Genomic DNA, 25369 nt, shown 5'->3' on the forward strand with positions numbered 1-25369 from the left:
AAAATGACAGTTCCCTCTATGAAGATATAACAGGAATTCTCTACTCTGGCTAAATTATATTCATTCCCTTGCTGGAGACTTTCCCTTAGGTCAGAGTGAAATGTTGATTTCAGACAACTCCTTTGCCAGAGAACAGCCATGTTGCCCCCCAGACACTCCCCAGCCTTTTTCTTGGCCCTCATACTGTTGATCCTTCAGTAACAGACCAGGGACTCCCTTAAATATATCAAGGAGTCCAGCAGCTAATAACCAGCTTCATTCAATTCCCAGTCACATTATTATCCAATCTGCCAGAGGCATTAATATTCAGAGGTGAAACGGGAGGGAGGGCAAGGGTGCAGGGGCGGGGGAGCACAAATAGGAAGAGGGGAAAATCGAACAGTAGCCTGGTGTCACCAGAATCCTCCTTTCTAGTCTTGTAGAAAATCAGCTAATTTCAGCAATGTGTTGACAAGGAGAGTCTTTCTGAATAGCCTTGGCATTAACTTTGGCTCCAATTTATAAACATGGAGCATGAGCAGATGAATGGAGTGACAGAATGCTTCACATAATCTGCTCCGGGTCTCCTCTCTGCACGGGCTCCAAAGGAAAGGCCCACTCCTGCAAGGGGCTATGGGTTCTCAGCATCCATCGTGCAGGACAGATGTGGAGGACGCTCAGCACCTTTTCAAATCAATCTCCAAATAACTAATAGCCTTCATCTTCCTCTTTAAAAAAAAAGGGAGGAAATAATTGAGCCTCCCTAGTTCTGCTCCATTTTTTTTTCTAGGCTACCTTATGCTTCAAGTCTCCTTTTCATGACCGTTTCCCTGGACCAGGTCTGCGTTTCCATCATGCCCCATTCCCGAACCAGGGTTCCAGCCCTGTTTCACCTACTCTAATAGGCCAGATTTACCTTTTGTTTCTCCAGAGCTCATCTCATGTTCCAGGTTTCTCTCCTATCCCTGCCAACCCAGGTTCACATTCCAGAGGACATCCTGTACATGGGAGTCAGGGCTCAAGTCTCATGTTCATCTCAGCTGGTAGGCCAGGCTCCTATTTCTGGTTCCTCTTGCTTTCTTTTTGGCAGAGTCTCTGTACCCAGGTTCACCCCCGTATCTGAAGTTTTTGGGATGCTGCTCAGACAGGAGCATTTTCTCGTACTTTTCCTGATTCCATGCACTGAATATTAATTGATACAGCTGCAATCCATTCAGAGTTTTTAGATCTATTGATTACCTGCATTATCCTCTAGACTAGAGAAAGGCAATATGTATCAAAGGAGCCTTGTAACTATTTCTCTGCCAGAGGAAAAGACACTGGCTCTGAATAGGAATATAAATCAGATCTGGGAATTTAAAGGGGCTTTGAGTGAAGAAGGTGGAGCGTCTGGACTGCAACTCCTCTAAGGTCTTCAGTGCAGACCCGTTAATCCTGTGAAAAGCAGCGGAGCCTGTTATCCGTGAAGGACACACTGGCTCGGATCCTCAAAGGTATCTAACTCTGCCCTGCTGTGAAGGCACCTAAATACCTTTGAGGATCCAGGCCCCTCTTCTTTAGAAGCAGGGTTAGGGATGGCTTAGGCAATTGCTAAAGGAAATCAGGGCCTTGTCACTTACTCAGATTTATCCCAAGTTTGTAAGCTTTTACTATCTGACAGAGGGTTGGTGGCTGCAGTTGGTGGGGCCAGTTCTCAGTGAGCACATATCCAACACAACCAGACATCGCCACCATTTATATCAATAGTCCCCCTTGTTAGCACATCGCAACAGAAAGAGGTGAAGGATTCAGTGTACTGGGAAGGCATAGCTCCCATCTCAACCTTTGAGGGGGTCCTCCTGGTCATAGTAGGGATTTGGCAGGACAGCATGTGGATAGCTTATTCTGGTGACTTCCCTCCCCCCAGCGGTACCTGTTCTGTGGATAAATGGATTTCAGCTGGCTAACCACTTTGCAACCCAGCACTTTTCCCACAACAGGAGTGCTAAAGGAGCTGCAAGCCAGCCCTCCAAAGTCTCTAGCACCCTCAGTACCAGCTACCCTTGCCAGGAGAGGGTCCAACTTCACCTCAGCAGCTTGCTGCTTTAATCTAGATCAGGGCATTTCATGAAAGCATGGGAATCATGAACCCCTGAGGGCATGGTCTAGCTATAGACTACATGCTTGGAGCTGGTCCGCCCTAAAGAAACCTATGAGCTACCTCTGCCAAGAGATTAACAACAAAGTTAACGGTTCCTCCCCAGGCACTGTGTGGTTTGGTCTTTGCTCATCATAAACTGTACTGCTTTAGCTAAATCAGTGCCCATTTATGCTACATTGAGAGAAGGCACACAACCCCATTTAAGGGTGTCACCTTATGGGGGGACACCAGTCTGACTCATTGTGTCTAAAGCCATGGAGTTAGATGGTGCAACTGTGTGTGGACAACACCTTTGGCAGACAGCGAACTAGGGTTTGTCTGTGCAACTGGCCACTGCTAAATTCAAATCGTTGAGCTTCCGCCTCATGCAATGTATTCTTTCTAGTTCTCCTGCAGGTGGAGACCTGGCCCCCTATTGAGCTGTGCGCGGTGGTATATTAATTAGAGTAGCGCCGTCCTGAAAGAGTTTGTGGTTATCCCTATACACACAAACCAATTACACCTGCGGGGTTAGCGCTGGGCCTGCCCAAGAACATCAGAAGCTGCGTTTTACAATAAAGAGCTGGCTAGAAAGGGGAGGGTTTTTCACGGTCACGTAGCTGCAATTTTAGGAAAGGTCCCCCACCTGGGATCCCAAACCTGTGCAAGGGAACCCTCCCCCTGAGGCTGGAGCGAGAAGCAGCCAGCCAGCTCCGCGGTCTAAGGGGCCGCGGGACCCAGCAGAGGCAAAGGCTGGGAGGACTGGGGCCGAACGTGAGTGCAGCGGTCTCTGGGGGCGGGGGAAATGTAGCTCCCTAGCTGCAGCTAGCTGGGCTTTTATTACTTGCTCCCCGCCAGCCGGATCGGGTCCATTCCGGGTATTTCTACCTCTCCCTTGGCCGGGGGTTTGACCGGGCAAACGCGGCGTTCAGGGATCGGCCCCGCTGACTTCCCGCGCGGGCGGCAGAAGGGAGAATCCAGGCCGAGCTCGCCGCATCCCAGTAGGCTGCCCCGGAGCGCTCTTCGCTGGGGGAGAAGTTGGCTGCAGGAGAGGCCCCGATCCAGCGCGCTGGCCCTGGTTTGGCAGCCGAGAGCGAGGGGCAGACGGGTCCCCTTCCCAGGCAGGGTAAACGGCTGCTTCTAAGGGGGGAATTTGCCCTGGAGGCAGCCCGGCTGCCCCGGCCCGGGTCCAGGCAGAGAGTGCGCAGCGCGCCGCTCTCCTGCGCTCTCTCCCTGCCGGGAACCAGCCTCGCGCCCGGAAGACCGGCTCCGGGCTGCAACCAGGGCCCAGGGGCCCTGCCAAGCCTCCCCGCTGTCTCTGCGGGGCTCGCCCTATCTCGGGACCAGCCTGCGGGCAAAGGGCCCTGGTCTCTGGCTGGCGCCGGGGGGCCCAGACCAGCGCCTCGGCTCGGTTCCATTCGAGGGAGGCTGGAACACACGGGCCCGGGCGCCCTGTCCCGGCTGGGGCTGCGGGGAGGGTAAATGGCAGCTTCAGCCTGCGCCATCCCTTCCCCTCAAACAGCTCCTCACCAGAGGCTCCCGGGCAGCTCAGGGCCTGGCCCGGGAAAGAACCACTGCTCTTCCTGGGGTCGCCCTGGGTGGTGGGGGGCGCGCTTGTGCCCCCGGACCCTGAGGATGAGCCAGGTGCCCAAGACCCACACGCAGGCAGGGTACTGGTCTGGGCCCGGCCTTGGTTGAGGGGCGCATGGCGGGGTGCAAGAGCGCTGGTTTCTTCCTGGCTGCTGGCCTGTCCGGAGAGACGCTGGTTTCGGGAACCCCAGCGATGTCAAAGAGCAGGTCGGGGCGGGGGGGGCGGTTCCGCTTCCTGCAGAGGGAGTGGGGGGCTGGCAGGTGTGACAGCCCCGGCCGGGCCCCAGAGCAAAGCGGCGAACCAAGGCAAAGCTTCTCACAGCCAGCCCTGGGGACCTCCGGCCCGACAGCTGCACAGAAGGGAGAGCTAACCGCTCCCCTCCCCGGCGAGGGGAAGGCCGGAGCGGGCAGCCTCTCTTAAAGGGTCCCCACTGCAGGAACCGAATACAACTCTAGAAGGCCACCCGCTGCACTCACTCGGCACAATCGGCTGCGAATATTTTATCTGCTGGTTGTCTGGCCTGGGATCCGGCGCGGCGCAGACTCTGCGCCCCGAAAGGGCCGGGCTAGCCTTGGGGACCTGTGGGCAGGACGTAGGGAGAACTGCGCCGGCGTGACCAGACAGCGCTGGTGCGCTCGGAACCGGGCAACGAACGTTTAAACCCGAGGCCCCGCTGGAGGGAGTCTACAAAATATTCGTTGCGTGAAAATTAACTCGAGTAAATGTAGCTCGCTTTTTCCATTGTTGCCACGCTACAGCTAGTCCATGGTGTAGTAACAGCCTGTTTTCTATACATTATCTATGCACTATTTCCTTGTGATTAGCAGCAGAATATACTACAATACACGCCGAATTCACTTTTTGTGCCCTATAATTCATACTGTATTACAGACACTGTTTTCTTGTGATGAGTAGATACAGACAACTAATACACGGGATCGAATTCTGTTATCCCGTAATTGATACTATACTATATTATATACACACCCTATTTCCTTGTTAGTACAATACAGACAGACCGTATGAAATAATAAGAAAATGCTATCGTATATGCCTATTAGTAAATAGCGTGTATACAGAACAAATAAGATAATTGATTATTGAACAAATTGATCACAATTGTTCTGTATACACGCTATTTATTAATATGTATTCTACGAAGCAAATATAAACACTCCTAAGATGAACTGATGGGTACTATACCTATATATAGTGCATATCTAGAAGTAATTTAGCATTAGAAAATAGCGCATCTTTAGCGCAAGTGTATACGGTGTAAAATTTGATATTATATAGCTAGGTTTACTCCTATTCATTAAAATACGCCTAGTTGCTAATGTACATATAATAATACAGGTTTTTTGGGAAAACGGTAGTGCCATCAGGTATCTTTAAAAGATCTTTGATGGCGCTTTCAGTCCCTGTTAAATCTTGATGTAGAAATGCGAGGAGAATTAAAATGTGACGCGGGGAAAAGGTGGAATAACTGGGTGTTGGAGAAGGTGGAAACACCGGGAGAGGAGTTTGTTGTTAAATGTTTCTTCGGGCAACTTCTTGTCAATAACGCAAATCGCAGTGAACTAGGATTGCAATCTGGTTTAGTTGCCCGCATTTCGGCCGGGGAAGGCACGCCTTAGATCTCTTTATTTCCTTCTTACATTTTAATATTAAACCAAACCCGGCCGATCGCTGCTCAGTGTTGGATTCGTTCCCTGCTTTCTGGATTGTATTTAAAGAAAGGAACCGTGGCAACTTCAGCTCAATAGCGGGATTCAACGGAAAGAATTGCGGGGAAGGCGGGGGAAATAATGAAGCGGGAGGAGGGGAGGGGGGTGAATCAATTTGTCGCTAGGTATGCAAGGATGCAGCTCGCATCGGAGGGGGTGTACAGGAGAGCTGGCCAGTCCTCCCCTCCTCCCGGAGCTGGGAACTAACTGCAGGGAGGTCGCTTTGCTGTAAACAGGCGCTAGTTCGTTACATAAATATCATTTATCCTACTGTCCAAAAGCCGTCGGGCTGCTTTCCTCTTCCCAGGCGGTGTCTCCCCGCCCGTGCTCCCCAAACCCTCTCCCCCGGACTCTGCGATCGGCTGATTTAGCCCAGCCGGGCGGCATTATTTACATCCAAAGCCCCGCTACTTTAAACAGCTCTGCCAGTCTCGCCCAGCGCAGTGGGACAGGACTAAGTTTAGAAAGGGCGGCCGCGCACACTGAGATGGCGGGCTGGAAAGTCAATCCGGGCTCGGTGGGAGGCGAGCTAGGCTGGAGAAACGGAGCGACATAAACAGATCAAAATAGTCTAGCGCTTCGGAGTAACCAGCTCCCCGGAGGCCCCTCGGGCCGGAGCAATCCCTGCTGAAGGCGCTGACCCCGCTCAGAAAGCGAGGCTAACACTAGGGCCGGCTGGTTTCCAAAACTGCGTGTGCTCGTAAAGACCCGCGTCCACAGAACACACTGTCCAGCGCAATTTCAGGGCCCGATCCTGCGCTGTCCCCGGGGCGGAGGGAGGACGGCAGGACCGGGCCCTGGGAGTACCAGGGCACGCGAGGGGCAGGCGGATCACGCTCGGGGAACCCGGCCTGGTGGCGCCCGGCCAGCTGTGCAGAAGTTGCAGGCAGCCAAGCGCCGGCTTCGGGATCTGAGTTCTCGGCGGGGAGCCGGCCCCGAGGGGGCACGCCACGGCGGTGAGGGGCAGGGAGCACTTACAGCGCTTCCAGATGCTGGTTCTTCTGGGTGGCCTTAATCCTGGGCACCGCAGGGGCCGGTGGCCGGGCTGCGCCGCTCCTGTCCTACAGTAAGCCCCCCTGGCTCCCTGCGCTCCGCTAGCCGGTGACTCATGGAGGGAGGTGGATTCCCGTCGACGGACTGACTCCTATTCACTGTGGCCATTCACTTTATGGAAGGCAGCAGGCGCCCCCAGCCAGCTGCTCCCCGGCTCTACGCTCTCAGCCCGCCCTATTTCCAGCTGCGCAGCCCAGCCCCGGTACCTGCCCCTCCCGTCCAGCTGTGAACCCTCAGGCACCGCCCCAGCATCCAGGGACCAATCACAGGCTGCGTATTTGCATTCCCGGGGCCCGCCCATCTAATTGCCTGTTGGGGTGGTTAGGCCCCGCCCCGCCTATTAGAGCTGAAGGGAGTGTTTATGTCGGGGACTAGCCCGGGGTGGGAGATACAGCGCAGAATCAGGAGGTAGAGCTCGGGGACGTTTCGGGGGGATTGCCTCGGGCTCAGCCGGTCCCTGCCTCTTAGCACTAATCAGGGAGCATCCCCCCAATTCCCGGGCTCCCTTTCCCCCGGCCTTCAGCTGTTTCCCTCCAGCTGGCACAGGGCTCGCACCATGTGCCCGAAGGCAGCGGCTGTTTCCCTCCAGTTGCACTGTCACCGGGGAAGGCAAGGCCCCGCGGGTTAGCCAGCTGACTTTGCAGAGGTGCGGCCATCTTGTGTTCTGCTGGGCCCACATGGGAACAGAGGTCTTGGGGATATGCTGGTGATCAGCCATTAGGTACCATGCTGATGGGGTTTTTAATCTGCTGGCAAGACAGGAAGGATTGTATCCCCTGGATTCAAATACACTTCTCAGCTGATTTAGTAAGAAATGGAAGAAATAATTCTCTTCTGAGCCATAGTTTGATCCCTTTAACTTTCTGCTGTGCCGCCATCTAATTTATAATGATTTATTTCCACAGTTCAGTGTTTAAAGTTTGGTTTCTCTGAAATCCTTCTTAGATGCTCCCTTCAATCAAGTTTTGCAAAGTGTTTTGAGATCTAGGGAGGGAAAGCTCATCTACTTTTGCACTTGTATTGTGCATTTTCTCTGCTTAACAGATGGGGCAGCTAAACCACAGGTGTTTAGGGAACACATGTAATACATCAAACAATTGCTTGATCAGGCATACTGGTAGGATGCTTGGAATAAAGAGCCGGAGTGGAAGTCAATAGCATAGTAATACTTCCACTGTTATTACATGGCATATTTCCCTAGAGGGCATGTGATATTTTCTAATTGAGTTACATTCTGCCAACCTAAATACCCCCTGCAGTTTTACAGTACAGTTCTTCTCTTATTGATGGAAATGGCAAAACTTCCATTCACTGCAGGCCCTTAGTTGAATGCCATATTGTTTTCACACCCTGTCCTGACAGGTTTGTGCAGTGTTAAACCCCAATTCTGCAGATACTTGCACACATCTGATGCTTAATTTTAGGTATGTGCGTAGTCCCACGGACTTCAGTGGGATGCTCAAATGCACAGACTGGGCATGTGTGCAAGTATATGCAGGACTGGAATTTTAACTGCCATGTTCCAGCCTAGGGTGTCTCCCCTTTACTGGAGCCTACTGTATGGAAGGGGTTTTACCAGGGGAAGGTGCTTATGCCGCTGGATGGTGAATACCTATTTCTGCATTCAGCTTTTCTTGAGGTCACTTCCATGTCAGCCTTTCCTGAGATTTATGATGCCAAAGGTCACTCTTTAGCTCTCACCCTGGTATGTTTTAGAGATTAGGAAGTGATGTGGGGAGTGAATTTAACTCTCGGTGATTTATGAGCTGTATTCAGAGAGCCTGTTAAATGCATAACATGACACATAGATATGTATGGAAAGATGAGAGTGCCAAAAGCAGGCATATTACAGCAAATAGGTTGTAAAGATTTAGGCTTTATGGATTAAATTCAGTAATATGAACAAAAATGTTTCTCAAACACAGTGCTGGGCAGTAAAAAAATAATTTCTTATCACAATATTGACTGTCACTGGAAGCTGCTGTGGTTTTTTTCCCCCTCAAAAGGTGGTAACCTGAGACTTTTTGGCATGTTTCTTTGGCATGTTGTGATCAGATTTGGGGCCACATTCATTCTGAAGTCAGTAGTCATAACAGGGATGAATTTGGTTCAACTCCAGATTTTTATAAAACCTGAGCCTCGGAAAATCCTGCACCGGCACAGGGACTGACTAGATTTAATAGGTCTCTTCCATCTAACACCTGATTGCATATAATTCAGTGAACACATATTTGCTCCTTGGACAGAGGTTGTTTTGTGACTCAACCATCTTCTGGATTCTGAAGATGCCAGCAGGTGGGTGTACGAACTATATGATGCTCAGGTACTGCTGTGCTGAACATGGTATAAATGTGCAGACATACATTTTCCTGAGGAGACATGTTTTGGTTTATCTGATTTAGGAAAGGATTTGTCTGTCAAGCTATTCAGCTATCAGAGCTGAATCTTTTAGTTTTCTCTTTTAGTTCTTGGGCAAAACACCCATAGGCCTCCACGGGACCTTTGCCTGTGCAAAGACTACCAGATCTGGTTCAATGTTTTTGCCCTCTGCAGAATTCTGAAGGAGAACTCTGAGGGAAAGGGTAGCAAACTGAACCTAATCCTTCCCCTTTTCATGGTGTGGACCACATTCTTACTGTTTTGTGGGTGCTTCCTCTCTCCACAATCACAGTCACTATTTCTAATTGCCTAACATCTCTGCAGCAACTACAGTAAGTGCTTATGTTGAAAAGTAATAAGGAAACAAAGGTAGTTTCAGCTGTTTAATATTAGCAGCTGGAAACAGGAACCAGCACCATGTCACGAGCTAGTTCCCCATGGACTATAGTACTAGCAGGTGCTCCATGAACCATAATTTGCGAACTGCTGGTTTAGATGATCCTGACCTGAGCTAAGAATCTAAGAGCCAAACACCCAGTAACTGAAGGACTCACCCTCTAAGAGTCTCTCTAGGATTTATCATGGTCTGCCCTTAGCCACTGATTTGAAAATACCCTGTACTAGCAGCTTTTGCTGCTTTGTGCCAAGACTTCTTAGCTATCATCTTGTCTTCCTACAGTTCACTACCAGAGAGGAGGACAACGGATTCACCTGAGATCAGGAGACAGCTATTATTATTTTATACAAATACAATTAAAGCAAAAGCAAACTAAAATCACAGTGGAGCTAGCCCACCTCTCAGCAGCAAGATGAAAAGCAGAGAGAGAAAAGGGAAGGGAATGACTTTGGACCTAAGCAAAACTTCATTTTCTCAGAGCATGACCACTTCTTTATTGAATAGTAACTTCCCCTGAAAATGCGAGCACATCATTCTCACTACAGCATCCCTCTGACTATAACCAAACATGTCTCTGGGGCAGAGGAAAGGCCTGGAAGGAATCACTCAGGGCTCAAGAGACACGATATCATCATCATATTCAATAATTGAGCATTCTCATATTTCAGAAATAGATGTTGCTTGCTCTCCTTAGAATAAGGGTGTGTGGATTTAGTTTGTTTCTTGATGCTACAACGGTTGGTGTTCTGTGAGTACCTTGAAGAGAGGCTCCCATATACAGCTCTATTCCCCTCTATTCGGCATTGGTGATGCCACATTTGGAGTATGGTGTCCAGTTTTGGTTCCCCCCACTACAAAAAGGATGTGGACAAGTTGGAGAGAGTCCAGCAAAGGGCAACAAAAATGATTGAGGGGCTGGAGCACAAGACTTATGAGGACAGGCTGAGGGAACTAGCTTTGTGTAGTCTGCAAAAGAGAAGAATGGGGGGGGGATTTGATAGCAGCTTTCAACTACCTAAAAGGGGGTTCCAGGGAGGATGGAGATAGGTTGTTCTCAATGGTAGAAGATGACAGAATAAGGAGCAATGGTCTCAAGTTGCAGTGGGGGAGGTCTAGGTTGGTTATTAGGAAAAGATTTTTCCCTAGGAGGGTGGTGAAGCACTGGAATGGGTTATCTAGGGAGGTGGTGGAATCTCCATCCCTAGAGGTTTTTAAGGCCCAGCTTGACAAAGCCCTGGCTGGGATGATTTAGCTGAGGTTAGTCCTGCTTTGAGCAGGGGGTGGGACTAGATGACTTCCTGAGGTCTCTTCCAACTCCAATCTTCTATGATTCTATGATTCAGTTTGCTGCCTTTTCTCTAGCTACCTCTTGACACCTTAGGGAAGTGTGTGACTTTCTCTTGGGGATATCTGAACAGTTTTCAAGGGAAGGTTATGGGTCCAAGTTCAAGATCTCCCCGACTGTATAGCATGCCATAGTGTTTCTGTGTCCAATACTTCACTTTCTTCAGGAGACTGCACTTTTCATTAATTCCCTGTAGCCAGTGTTTATTGAGCAATGACTTTTCTGGTCAAGATGTTCTTAGTGATAGTTGCATTATGAAGTTGCTACTCATATCAGTTCCTTATTTCATGTAGCGTACCGCATCAAGGACAGCTATCTTCCTTGTAGTTTGGGAATGTGTGCACACTACTCACACTCTGAGAATGTCATATGATGTCTTTCTTACCATGTGCATTGCTGCCCTGAGTGAAGACATTCTCCGGTGTCAATCCGCCTGTGGATGGACAAGGAGTGATTCCTTCTTGGTGTCAATTCAGATTAGTATTGCTAGAAAGTGAAACCGAACTAAGTGCCTATACACTATAGTCTGTACTGTATACTATTCAAACCCTGGATCTGGTTAGTCATCATTGGTTCTCCTCACTGCCTTGCTGCCAAAGATCGTGCATAGCTCATCCTGAATGGCAAAATACAGTGGCACCTCTAAATAGTGCCACTGCTGAGTCATGCCTTGACCATGTGTAAATGTCTATCAATCTGGCTGGCTCTTCCACACAAGCAGTATAACAGCCAATTGAGGCAGCAGAATATTCAATAACTCTTTGTATGGGTGACTGTGGGCTGGACATTTGCTTGTTTGCCAAGGGTAATGGAACTTGCAAAGCCGGTCCTGTCCAGCAATGCAGGCTACAATATCAGAGATGTCTGGCTGCAAATTTTGGGTCTAGTAAACATTACTAACAAAGTCTTGGAGGCATCTTATATGGATTTGGAGCAGGGATGTAAGTAAGCAAGAGAGCAGCTGGTGGGAAAGTTGGCCCAAATGAGGGCCATTATGGCAGCTGTCAGTCATCTAACAGTAGGGATGTGCTCCGTGGAGTTCTCCATCTTGATCAAAGCAAAGACCTCTCACAGCCTGGCAGTTTGGAACATGCTGTGTCCAGAGGCTGCACCTCCCTACTGAAGAGCAGCGGCAGTGGGCTGCATTGTACAATCACATGGCCTACCTCTGCCTGAAGCTCATCATGGAGTCAGGGTGATGGATCAGCAGCTCAGATGTCTAAGATGAGATGAAGTCCAGGGGCAGTGACTGAATTAACTAGGTTGCTGGGCAAAATCTAGGGATGCTTTGTTCAGTGTGGTTGCTTTCCTTAGGGCTGCCTTTCTATATGCTGCTTGTTGGTTTAAGGAGAACATACAGAACAGAAGTTGTTCCGGGAGTAGAATCCAGCCTTGATAGTAATAGGAGTCAGAGGCATTCACGTACCTTCTAATCCTCTCTGCCTTGATTTAATAGTGCTGCTTTATAAGAACCAGGTGTTATGCTCTGAAAATTCAGGTTCAGGGGATACTTTTAAAGGAACTGGCCTGTCCATGGCTGTGTGTCACTTTTGCATTTGCACACTCTTTGGTCTGTCAGAGCGGTCCCATCTGCATGCTCACAGGTTTGAGTAGAATGATGCGGTGTCATGTCAGTGTTCCTTGGTCCAGGCAGGGCAGTACCATATTGCCACTGTGTTCACTTGGTCCTGGTAGGGTGGTGCTGAGCTGTACTGAAGAACTTGTCTGTCCAGATGCGGCACTACCGTATCAGCATGATGTCAGATCAGGAGCGTGTAATGCTGGGTTGTGTCTGAAGGCTTTTCAGTCTGGGTAATGCTGCGCTGAATTGTGTGTGAACGTTCTTCTAGCCAGACACTGTGGTGCTGCATCATGTTAATGTTTTTCTCTCCCGCCAGTGCAAGAAGAAATGCAAAGCACGTTGAAATGTTTGTTCTGTATCAACACACTGAGATGCATTTGGGTGCATGCTGATGGTTCCTGGCTGGCTCAGTTTCAGGTTCCGTGACAAGCTTCTATAAATAATAACTTTGCAGTTTACAAGACACAGTGTCATATGCATCTGAGCTCTGCTCCTTCCATCTGCAGGAATTAGGGGTCTGAGGGATTTCCAGGTTCTACCCCATGATCCTGGAGGCTCAAGCTAGCTTGTGATGGTTGGAAACTTCTAGCCAAAACCACAGAGTCCAGCATGCTCCTGCCACATCCCTACTATGTCCCCTTCACTGGGGTTGGATAGCACCAGGAGTGGGTGGCACAAAACTGGCCAAGCTGGCGGTGTCAACTGGGAATTCACATATGGCTGGGTGAAATCCACAACTACCTCTTCGAAACATCTTTCTGTCCCCTTTATGCTCTGGAGCAGTGCAAAAGGGAAGGAGCCAGGGGCCAACATTTGATCCTGTGTCTTCTACTAATTACCTAATCTTTGCAACTCCTCTGTGGCAGGTCAGTTTTCTAATACCTGTTTTACAGATGAGAAAATTGAGGCACAGAGAAGCTATGTGACTTGCTCAAGGCCACAGAAAGAACCGATTTCAGTGTCAGGATTAGGAATCCCTGTATGTTCAAGCCACTACAGGATAATGCCTCTTATTCTATCCTTCTTGAAACGATGTTCTTGCTGGTGGCAGTTACCACTGATGGCCTGAAACTTGTAGCTCTGCAAGTTTTCAAAATAGACTCATCACTGTCCGGACTGAGGAAGTGTACAAAAGGCAAGAATGGAGAGGCCAAAACCAAACTATTCAAAAAACAACCAAAGTCTACTTTAAGAAGGCCTCCAAACTCACTCCAGCCAGCAGACTGCCTAGTTAGAATCATAGAGTTGGAAGGGACCTCAGGAGGTCATCTAGTCCAACCCCTTGCTCAGAGCAGGACTAACCTCAGCTAAATAATCCCAGCGAGGGTTTTGTCAAGCCGCAGCTTAAAAACCTCTAAAGATGGAGATTCCACCGCCTCCCTAGGTAACCCATTCCAGTGCTTCACCACCCTCCTACTGACAAACTTTTTCCTAATGTCCAACCTAGACCTCCCCCCTGCAATTTGAGACCGTTGCTCCTTGTTTTGTCATCTGCCACCACTGAGAACAGCCTAGCTCCATCCTCCTTGGAACCCCCTTTCAGGTAGTTAAAGGCTGCTATCAAATCCCCCCTCATTCTTCTCTTCTGTAGACTGAACAAGCCTAGTTCCTTCAGCCTCTCGTCATTAGTCTTGTGCTCCAACCCCCTAATCATTTTTGTTGCCCTCCGCTGGACTCTCTCTAATTTCTCCACATCCTTGTTGTAGTGGGGGGCCCAAAACTGGACACAATACTCCAAATGCGGCCTCACCAATGCCGAATAGAGGGGAATAATCACTTCCCGTTATCTGCTGGCAATGCTCCTCCTAATGCAGCCCAATATGCTATTAGCCTTCTTGGCAACCAGGGCACACTGCTGACTCATATCCAGCTTCTTATCCACTGTTACCCCCAGGTCCTTTTCTGCAGAACTGCTGCCTAGCTCGTCGGTCCCCAGTCTGTAGCTGTGCATGGGATTCTTCCGTCCTAAGTGGAGGACTCTGCACTTGACCTTGTTGAACCTCATCAGATTTCTTTTGGCCCAATCCTCCAGTTTGTTTAGTTCCTTCTGTATCCTATCCCTACCTTCCAGGGTATCTACCACTCCCCCTATCTTAGTGTCATCTGTAAACTTGCGGAGGGTGCAATCTACCCCATCCTCCAGATCATTGATGAAGATGTTGAACAAAACCGGCCCCAGGACCGACCCCTGGGGCACTCCGCTTGTGACCGGCTGCCAGCTAGACATGGAGCCATTGATCACTACTCGTTGAGCCCTATGCTCTAGCCAGTTCTCTATCCATTTTATAGTCCATTCATCCAACCCATACTTCCTTAACTTACTGATAAGAATACTGTGAGAGACGGTATCAGAAGCTTTGATTGCTCTTATTGTTCTAGAAGGTGGGCAGGCTTTCTGCCTTTCTCTTGAGCATAAAGTTATGGGTGGAGCCACTTAAATCAAACTATAAGGCCCTTGCCTCAAAACCTTGCATCAGAGCAACCAACTTTATAATCAGAAAATTACAGTCTCCAGGGCACAGGTCAGACTAGCAACCTGTAACAGTCAGCGTAATTTCTAGTCCCAACCCTGATCAGCTGCCATTTCCTGTTTCTATAGACCAGCACCACCGCAGGACAGGTCTCCATGATTGCTGTTTTGGTTGCAAGCTTTGGACTGTCCCTTGAACGGGTGGTATACCCCTGTAAAGAGGGCACTCTGCCTACGGGGTGCCAGAACTGGAGTGTTCTTAAAAGTGGGGTAATTGTGTCCTATGTACATTTTCAAGGGATCTTAAATTCTCCCTCTGATTCTCAGGCAGGCAATACTCAGGAGGTTTTATGAGGGTTGATGCATTTGCGCTGAGAAGGAAATAGTGACCCAGTCCCCTGAGTGCCCCTACTGGTTAAGTCATGGAAGGGCATTGCAATCAGCCTTTGTGGAGAGAAGGAAGGTTCTCTTTGGCCACCTAATAGAGAGAAGTTGTAGCCACCTTTAGTTCAGGGCTTAGCTAACTAGGAAAGGCCCATGCTTCAGGGTCTTGCTGCATCTTTTCCCAAAACCTTCTCCAAAAACTTTGTTTCTTCATCCAAAATATGGCAGCTGTGCTTACTGCTCTTGACTGGCTAAATGTTGCACATCCTGTTTTTTCCCCCACCCCAGCCTGCTTGTTAATCTGATCACCTGTTGTCTTGGCTTAAACAGCAAGATCTCTGGGCCAGGGTACAATGCCTAGCACAACAGAGCTCCAGTCTGGTCAGCCTGTAGGCACCACTGCAATATTGCAAACGCTTCATAATCTCCCCACCCCCCAAAGTTGAATTACATGAAAAATAATGATTGGAAAGCAGAGTGTGAACTTCAAATTGCACAGTGATACTCTGTGTATTCAAAACCATTGTTACTGCAGTAGTTCTTAGGAGCCCTAGTCCTGGGCCAGCAGTCAATTGTGCTAGACACTGTACAGACATGGAATGAATACTGTCCCTGCCCAAAGGGTATAGAATCTAAATTCATTGTAACCCAAATATCAACCCTGCGTTGCATTAAAGAAAACAATGTCTTTCTCCATCGGGCACAGGCAGAGTGTAAGGAAGATTCAGAGAAGGCCGGGCAGGCGAAACTGAAGAACGGGGAAGAAAATTGGCAGCATGTGACCTCCCGAAGAAAGAGAACCTATGTGCCCACTATGCAGATAGAAGTAAGGAATCGTTTTCATCCTCTCTGCACAAGTACTACGGCGGAGAACGATTTGGAGGACCCTTTGGAGGGAATGGATCAGAAGGAGACCCGTTTGATCAGAAGGCAAGGGATGCATTCTCCTAGGGACGGGGGTTCCATGACCACCATTCCCAAGAGGAAGAGAAGGGTGATGGTGGTCAGGGACTCCCTCCTAAGGGGGACGGAGTCATCCATCTGCCGTCTGGACCGGGAAACTAGAGAAGTGTGCTGCTTGCCTGGAGCTAGGATTCAGGATGTGACGGAGAGACTGCCCAGACTCATCAAGTCCTCAGACCGCTACCCCTTCCTACTTCTCCACGTGGGCACCAATGACACTGCCAAGAATGATCTAGAGTGGATCACTGTGGACTATGTGGCTCTGGGAAAAGAGATAAAGGAGTTTGAAGCACAAGTGGTGTTCTCATCCATCCTCCCTGTTCAGGGAAAAGGCCCAGGTAGGGACTGTCGCATTGCGGAAGTAAATGCGTGGTTACGCAGGTGGTGTCGAAGAGAGGGCTTTGGATTCTTCGATCATGGAATGTTGTTCCAGGAAGAAGGATTACTAGGAAGAGACGGGATTCATCTAACGAAGAGAGGGAAGAGTATCTTCGCAGACAGGCTGGCTAACCTAGTGAGGAGGGCTTTAAACTAGGTTCGACAGGGGATGGAGACCTAAGCCCGAAGGTAAGTGGGGAAGAGGGACACCACAAGGAAGCAGAAGGAGAAGGGTGCAGCAGGGGAGGCCTCCCGATTCATACTGTGAAAGTAGGCCAATCGGCTACTTATCTCAAGTGCCTGTACACAAATGCAAGACGCCTGGGAAACAAGCAGGAGGAACTGGAAGTCCTGGCACAGTCAAGAAACTACGACATGATTGGAATAACTGAGACTTGGTGGAGTAACTCACAAGATTGGAGCACTGTCATGGATGGGTATAAACTGTTCAGGAAGGACAGGCAGGGGCGAAGGGGTGGAGGAGTTGCACTGTATGTAAGAGAGCACTATGATTGCTCTGAGCTCCAGTATGAAACTGGAGATAAGTCAGTTGAGTGTCTCTAGGTTAAGCTTAGAAGCAAGAACAATAAGGGTGACGTCGTGGTGGGTGTCTGTTACAGACCACCAGACCAGGAGGATGAGGTAGATGAGGCTTTCTTTACTCAACTGGGGAAAGTTTCCAGTTCACAGGACCTGATTCTCATGGGGGACTTCAATCACCCTGGCATCTGCTGGAAGAGCAATACAGCAGAGCACAAACAATCCAGGAAGTTTTTGGAGAGTGTCGCAGACAATTTCCTGGTGCAAGTGCTGGAGCAACCAACTAGGGGCCGTGCTTCTCTTGACCTGCTGCTCACAAACAGGGAAGATTTGGTAGGGGAAGTAGAAGTGGGTGGCAACCTAGGCAGCAGTGACCATGAGATGGTCGAGTTCAGGATCCTGACAAAAGGAAGAAAGGAGAACAGCAGGACCATGAACTTCGGAAAAGCTGACTTTGACTCCCTCAGGGAACTGATGGGCAGGATTCCCTGGGAGGCTAATATGAGGGGGGAAAGGAATCCAAGAGAGCTGGCTGTATTTTAAAGAGACCTTATTGAGGGCACAGGAGCAAACCATCCCGATGTGCAGAAAGAATAGCAAATATGGTAGGTGTCCAGCTTGGCTTAACAAAGATGTCCTTGGCGAACTTAAACGCAAAAAAGAAGCTTACAAGAAGTGGAAGCTTGGTCAGATGACTAGGGAGGATTATAAAAACACTGCTCGAACATGCAGGAATGAAATCAGGAAGACCAAAGCACAACTGGAGTTGCAGCTAGCAAGGGACGTGAAGGGGAACAAGAAGGGTTTCTACAGGTATGTTGCCAACAAGAGGAAGATTAGGGAAAGTGTGGGCCCCTTAGAGAATGAGGGAGGTGACCTAGTGACAGAGGATGTGGAGAAAGCTGAGGTACTCAATGCCTTTTTTGCTTCTGTCTTCACAGACAAGATCAGCTCCCAGACTACTGTACTGGGTGGCACAGAATGGGAAGGAGGTGAACATCCCGCAGTGCTGAAGGAACAGGTCCAAGACTATTTAGAAGGATTGGACATACACAAGTCCATGGGGCCGGATGCAATGCACCCGAGGGTGCTGAGGGAATTGGCTGAGGTGATTTCAGAGCCATTGGCTATTATCTTTGAAAGCTTGTGGCAACAGGGGGAGGTCCCTGAGGACTGGAAAAAAGCAAATGTAGTGCCCATCTTCAAAAAAGGGAGGAAAGAGGATCCAGGGAACTACAGACTGGTCAGCCTCACTTCAATCCCTGGAAAAATCATGGAGCAGGTCCTTAAGAAATCTATTTTAAGGCACTTGGAAGAGAGGAGGGTGATCAGGAACAGTCAACACGGATTCACCAAGGGAAAGTCATGCCTGACCAACCTGATTGCTTTCTATGATGAGGTGACTGGCTCTGTGGAAGTAGGGAAGGTGGTGGATGTGATATACTTTCACTTTAGCAAAGTTTTTGATACTGTCTCTCACAGAATTCTTATCAGCAAGTTAAAGAAGTATGGGTTGGATGAATGGACTGTAAAATGGATAGAGAACTGGCTAGAGCATAGGGCTCAACGAGTAGTGATCAATGGCTCCATGTTTAGCTGGCAACCGGTCACAAGCGGAGTGCCCCAGGGGTCGGTCCTGTTCAACATCTTCATTAATGATCTAGAGGATGGGGTAGATTGCACCCTCAGCAAGTTTGCGGATGACACTAAACTGGGGGGAATGGTAGATACCCTGGAAGGTAGGGATAGGATACAGAAGGACCTAAACAAATGGGAGGATTGGGCCAAAAGAAATCTGATGAGGTTCAACAAGGACAAGTGCAGAGTCCTCCACTTAGGAAGGAAGAATCCCATGCACAGCTATAGACTGGGGACCGACAAGCTAGGCAGCAGTTCTGCAGAAAAGGACCTGGGGGTAACAGTGGATAAGAAGCTGGATATGAGTCAGCAGTGTGCCCTGGTTGTCAAGAAGGCTAATAGCATATTGGGCTGCATTAGGAGGGGCATTGCCAGCAGGTCACGAGAAGTGATTATTCCCCTCTATTCGGCATTGGTGAGGACGCATTTAGAATATTGCGTCCAGTTTTGGGCCCCCCACTACAAAAAGGATGTAGACAAGTTGGAGAGAGTCCAGCGGAGGGCAACAAAAATGATTAGGGGGCTGGAGCACAGGACTTATGAGGAGAGGCTAAGGGAACTGGGCTTGTTTAGTCTGCAAAAGAGAAGAATGAGGGGGGATTTGATAGCGGCCTTTAACTACCTGAAAGGGAGTTCCAGGGAGGATGGGGCTAGGCTGTTCTCGGTGGTGGCAGATGACGGAACAAGGAGCAATGGTCTCAAGTTGCAGGGGGGGAGGTCTAGGTTGGACATTAGGAAAAAGTTTGTCACTAGGAGGGTGGTGAAGCACTGGAATGGGTTACCTAGGGAGGTGGTGGAATCTCCATCCGTAGAGGTTTTTAAGCTGAGGCTTGACAAAACCCTCGCTGGGATGATATAGCTGAGGTTAGTCCTGCTTTGAGCAGGGGGTTGGACTAGATGACCTCCTGAGGTCCCTTCCAACTCTAATATTCTATGATTCAGCATGGTTCTTTGCTTCTAGGCCAGCTGAGATGAGTGTGCTGCAGAGATAGTGTGCAATTCCTGTGGCCACCTCAGGAACTGCACCAACAGCTCTGGAGGCAGCTCTGTCAAGTACTTGAGACTGGTAGGTGGAATGTGGTGGAAGGAAAGCCGGTGTGGTGAATGAGGGAGTTATGTATCTGTGTTATAATATCATATGCCCCTGAGTTTCTCTCTTTGATATTATCCTGCCTGACTGCCAGGGGTTAGATCAATAGAGGTTGTTGGAACCAAGCAGGAAGTGATTGAATGATTAAAGGGTGGGACAACATGCCTTATAGTGACAGACTCAAAGAGTTCAATCTATTTAGCTTAAAAAGCAGGTTAAAGGGTGACTTGGTTACAGTCTATAAGTACCTACCTAGGGAACACAAAATTGATAGTGGGCTCTTCCGTTTAGCCTACAAAGGTATAACAAAATCCAATGACTGGAAGATGACGCAAGACAAATTCAGACTGGAAATAAGGTGTAAATTGTTAACAGTGAAGGTAATTAGCCATTGGAACAATATACCAGGGATTGTGGTGGATTCTCTATCACTGACATTGGGTGTTTTTCTAAAAGATCTGCTCTAGGAATTATTGTAGGTAAATTCTCTGGCCTGTGTTATGCAAGAGGTCAGATTAGATGATCACAATGGTCCCTTCTGGCCTTAGAATGTATGAACCTATAACAGGTAAAACAATGGCATAGATAAGAGTCCTGGAGGAAACAATAGAAAAGCTGTTTATGAGGGAAAACCCCCCTATCTGCCTCTAGCCAGGCTACAATGGATTACTCTTCCCAAGGCTACAGGCTGAGATTAAAGGGGCTTCTAAACCTCAAGGGGGTTGGGTGGGAAAGGCTAGAAGAAGCACCAAGTATGTCAGTGAAAAGTTGGCAAACACACAGAGGGAAAGGGGTAGAAACTGCAGCAAGGGCAGTGTGTTTGCTGGGCTGAGGGGAACTTACATAAATGTATATAATATGCAGGGAAGCTGACCTTTTATTATTTTTACTTTTGCTCTTTTGTGCTTTGTACATTTGAGGAATAAATAAATAATGCCTTGTTTGGAAGCCGCTGTTTGTGTCACTGCAAACTTATGTTGTCACAGGCTCCCAAAGAGAAATTTGTAGTTGCCAAAAGCATGCTAGGCCAGTGGTTTGCAACCAGGGAGGCTGGAGCTCAGAGATCCAGTCTGAATGCCTGGACCACGTGATTTCACCCAGGTGCAGGAAGGCAAGTTAGCTTTGCACCTAGGGGCTGCACTCAAGAGGGGCTACAACTCTGCCTAAGGCATAGTTTACCCTGATGCTGTGACAGCTTGATGTTATGGGGAGGTGCTGTTGGGTGCTGCCCCACCTGCCCAGGCAGGCTACCAGTCTTAAACTGGGGTTTTAAATACTTGTCCTTCCTGCCTCCCATTGGCAGGGGAAGTAAAACTTTTGTCTCCTTATTACTGCAGCCAGCAGCAGATTCTGCTCTGTCTCTGCCCCTGCTGGCTGCCTGCTCCTTACCCTCCTCTGACCTTCACTACAGAGAGGGGTGGGGGAGAGAAGGCACCAAGAAACAACCATCTTTCCTTGTCCAAGGTAGGAGGAGGGAGAGACACATGCTAGGGTTGGTGGCAGGAATGGGTAGGGATGGGGACTGGAGTCAGAATGTCAGGGGAGTGGGGGTGAAAAGCTGGGGGAGCCAAAAGATTGTGGGAGGCAGAAGAGCTATGGGTGCTCTTTGAGGGGGCAGAAGGACTGGAGGAGAGACTTTAGATGGAAACAGAAGCTGCCATGGACAAGAACTCAGAGAAACCCAGTTTGGGGCAGACCTAAAGGTCCTCAAAAGGGTGAGGAAGGAACAGATGGGCGCTTACAGGATGAGGTGGAGGAAGAGTAGGACAGTGAGAGTTGTAGTTGACAGAGATAGGAAATAGGAATACTAGAGATGGCTGTAGGGTCAAGATAGAATAGTTAATTGGAGGGAAAAAAGGCAAAGAAGGGGGAAATAGTACATGGGTGTGAAATGTTCATGAACTTTAAGAAGCTAGATGCCAAAACTTCAATCACACAGGTTTGTATCTTGTTCCTTTAACTCTCACTAGACATTCCCCAGTGATGTGGGGGCCAGAGGGAAAAACTGGCAGGCTTGCTTACAGCTGGGTGTTTAGGCAGTTTTTGTGTTTTACTATGGGTTTTACTGTTTTCAGAGGCTGACTTTTGGAATATCGAGTTGCGAGCCCAACACACCCTTTTCTGGTGGAGATCCCTAGACTCTCCCTTAACGTCTATTCACGACCACCTCACCTTGGCTTAATGTTATGGGTCTAACAACAAAAGACCTTCAAGGCCTGAAGTTCACGTAGCCATCTCCAGACAATCCAGAATGAAGGCTTGGATGGAGTAGTGTATGCTTGGTGCTGCTAATCATGGGAGTTTAGTGTCTCCGGAAGCTCCAGGTGAGAGCAAACCCTACCATGCTAGGTGCTGTACGTTCCCGCCGGGATGGTCCCTGCCCCAAAGTGGCTACAATTTAAATAGCCACCACAACCGGTGGGAGAGGCTGGGAAGTGACCCAGGCAGCGCCAGGAGCCAGAGCAATGTGTACAGGGGGGTGCTGAGAGTCACTGAATGGAACTGTAAACCCTGGATACCATGGAAATGGCTTCAAGCCAGGGGGTGCGACTGCCGGGGTCAGAACCCCAGCTCTCCTGACCCCATGCCAAGGACTCTTGTTGGAGCAGGGCATGTTGGCAGCTGAGCCTGCATCGCCCCTGAGCTCCGGCTGGGAGCCACGGTTGCTGCGCGGGCTGTTAGCGCCGGCTTGGGCCCGGGACCTTTTACACTCGCTGTCCTACGAAATTGTTCCCTTACTCTTCCTGTGTGATACTCAGAGTACCCACAATGCATCGCACCGGACAGCAGTGCAGATCTACCACACATGATTCAGCCTCCTGTGGTTGTCCCGCCCCCTGCAACATAGTTCCTTCTCGCTATTGGGAATCAGTCTTGCCAACTCTATTTGCTATCATGTGATTGGTCATCTTCCCTCTGTCACGGGGGGCGTAATCCTGCTGGGTTTTGATCTCGCCTTCCTCGCTAAATGCGTTATTTTTATTGGGTAACTTGCGCCTGCCCTCCAGGTTCATGTTGTTCTGGTTGGCCATCCGGCTTATCCGTCGGAGAAGTAACCAGGCAGCGTGTTAGATTGAGTCCGTTTCCACGTCAGTAAGAGCCGAGCGGAGCGGAGCCGGCTCCTCTTGCTTGTTCTCCACTGGTCTCTGCTCTTCCTCGGCTCCGAGCGCAGCCCTCGGCTGGCCGGGGTCGCTGCTCCGCGGCCGTCCCCCCTCCGCAGCGCCGCGCGCGCGCGCCCGCGCGCTATGTGAAGCAGTCGCTGGCCCGCGGGCAACAGGCGGCGCCATTTTGGATGTGGGGGTCAGTAGAGACGGCCGGGTGACGAGCGCCTGTCGCGCAATAGGGCAGCTGCGGGAGGGGCGCTGGGCCGGGGGGCTGAGGAAGCTGCCACAGCACGGCGGGGGTGGGGGAAGCTGTCCCGGCGAGCAGCGGTGCGGCCTTGTCGGGGGCGGAGCTGGGAGCTGCCGGGGGCGAGGCGCCCTGGGCGTCGGGTTGGGTCCTAGGGCGGCAGTGGCTGGGTGAGCTGCGAGGGCCCCGGGGTGTCGTTGCCTCCTGGGGAGGGCCCGGTCCCAGCCCCAGCAGACGGGTGGGGGATCATCTTGCCCCAATTTCCTCCTGCTGTGACATTTATCCCATCTTGAGGTGGGAGGTGGGGAATCAAGCCTAGCTCTCTGTTGTGTGACCCGCCCTGACCCCAGGGGACACATGTACTTGCTCAGGGAATTTCCTTTGAGCATATGAAGAAATAACGGGTGGTAAAGGTCAGTTTTGTGCTGGATTAAACTCTTTGAGAGGTAAATGCAAATTAATCAAACGATGGTCAAAGTAGCGTATGCTAGCCCACTACACTGATTGGTTCTAGGCATGTGGGATCCTCTGGAAGGGTCAGACCTGGAGTCACTGGTCATGGTCAGTTGTGTGAAAAGGTCTGCCTAGGTTGCAGCAGCAGTTCTAAGAAAGTTGATTGGGTGTGTTCAGTAGGGAGAGAATAAAATACAGAAAATGGGGCCCCCTCCTAATTGGGAGACTGTCCGGTTGTGGTCACCTCTCCCTAAATTAGGTGGAGCAGAGATTGAAAAGGCTGAGAGAAGAGCAGCGTGGTCTATCAGCAGGATGGTGCGATTTGCATGTGATGAGATTGCAAAATCTAGGATTATTTAGGCTTGAAAGAGTTGGAGTGGATTTCTGTTAAGTGACAGTTATGGGTAATTCACTGAATATGTGTAATTTAGAAAAGTGAAAGTGAAGACTACTTCACACAACATATAGACAGCGTTTTTGATTGCTGGAGGAAGAAGGATCAAAGAGAGTGGCCTTATTTAAATGGGCACTGTTAGTATAAGACTTTCTGAACTGTAAAAACTAAGACAGTTTAATCAGTCATAAGTAAGTAGAGAAAAAGCATTCACTCCTGCTGTTCATACTGTTTAGTTTTTACTTTTCACTCCATTTTGACAGTTAAAAGAGGGTATTTAGGTTCACTTTCTTGTTCCCATGTGCTAGCGCAAAGCTGTTATATTTAGGCTTACAACAGCACTGCAGAGGAGTTATGCCAGCCTTGCCTTTCCCTTACACCAGTAATATGTTATAGCTACTTATGAGAGCACCCTAAACTGTCCTATGGAGTGTAAATGCCACAATGTCTGTTCTGTGACACCATACTGTGAAATAATAACCAAACCTTTTGGGTTAATAAAACTACTCTTATGCATTATTTTTTAGATATTAGGAAAAACTTGCTAATTAAAAGAGTAGTTAAATTCTGTACTAGGCTTCCAAGGAAGGTTGTGGAATCTCCATCAGTTCAACAAATTGAACTAACACCTGTCAGGGATGGTCTAGGTTTACTTGGCCCTGCCTCAGCACAGGAGGCTGGACTTAATGACTTCTTAAGGTTCCTTCCAGCCCTACGTATCTGTGATTCTGTGATTTTTGTCCAGTGCTAGAGAATTAGCCTTAAGAGGAGTTTCTTCAGTTGTTGCGACTCTCGCTCCTCCCAGTTTTTGTACTGTATGTAAAAAGCCCAAGTGAATTAGACTTCTAAATCAACCTTTTATATGAAGATTGAAAGGCCCAAATTCGATGAAGGCCAAAAATGGTGATGGAAAGAGGTGACTTGATGGAATTTTGTCTAACAGTTTAACCAGAGGTTGGTGCTAATTCTTGCTTCTATTTCCAAAGGCACTAGCCTCCCAAAAGGACTTGAAGCTGTTTTCCAAAATAGTACACCTGACTTTTGATGCCTGTACCCAGGAGATGTGCATATGTACCTGACTGTTGAGTAGCCAAGGGTTCCATCTGGGTATGAGATGGTAGCATGTGCCTTTGACGCCAGACATTTGAAGCATTGCTGAATGTGGAATTTTGATGTAAGATCACACACAGGTACTTAAGTTGATTATCATTTGGCTGCCAGAGAGCATTGCTCCAGGCTTTCATCAGTAGAATGATTTGGCAGACAAGAACATACTAACTGAAACATGTAAACATTTTAGACCTATTTTAGCCACAGGATTTAAACCGATTAGCTAGAGGTTGATACAAAAGAAGGTAGAAAGGTCCAGGGCAGCATTCTGGTGGGAAGCACTTTATCTACTGTGGGGTGGGGAGAAACCCTTGCAAAAAAGTCTATCCTTATACTCTGGATAGGGCGCTATTTCAGTGTCTTCAAGTTGGACCCCAATTAGATACTTGTGTATTGCAGTGAGGAGGATCACGTAAGGGATTTGTCTTT

General features: G+C 49.1%; 2 protein-coding genes across 8 annotated transcripts in view; one reads left to right on the forward strand and one right to left on the reverse strand.

Annotated features, from left to right (window-relative positions):
• The window catches only part of PITX3 (paired like homeodomain 3), a 40889-nt gene extending 34333 nt beyond the window's left edge, over window positions 1–6556 (reverse strand). The window contains exon 1 of the mRNA XM_067536596.1: window positions 6395–6556. The gene's annotated coding sequence lies outside the window, so the exon portion shown is untranslated. The remainder of the gene's footprint in view (window positions 1–6394) is intronic.
• The window catches only part of GBF1 (golgi brefeldin A resistant guanine nucleotide exchange factor 1), a 203083-nt gene continuing 179568 nt past the window's right edge, over window positions 1855–25369 (forward strand). For 5 of the 7 annotated variants that reach the window (XM_067536029.1, XM_067536106.1, XM_067536181.1 and 2 more), the window contains exon 1: window positions 23360–25020. In XM_067536029.1, the coding sequence (XP_067392130.1) occupies window positions 24990–25020 (31 nt within the window). In that variant the 5' untranslated portion in view covers window positions 23360–24989. Of the gene's footprint in view, window positions 2873–22571; window positions 22936–23359; window positions 25021–25369 lie in introns of those variants that run through there. The other 2 variants (XM_067536418.1, XM_067536263.1) reach the window with 2 other exon arrangements.

The sequence above is a fragment of the Emydura macquarii genome, unplaced genomic scaffold (assembly GCF_026122565.2).
Source record: "Emydura macquarii macquarii isolate MOO-44397 ecotype Brisbane River unplaced genomic scaffold, CSIRO-AGI_Emac_v2 contig_67, whole genome shotgun sequence".
Classification (NCBI taxonomy): Eukaryota; Metazoa; Chordata; order Testudines; family Chelidae; genus Emydura; species Emydura macquarii.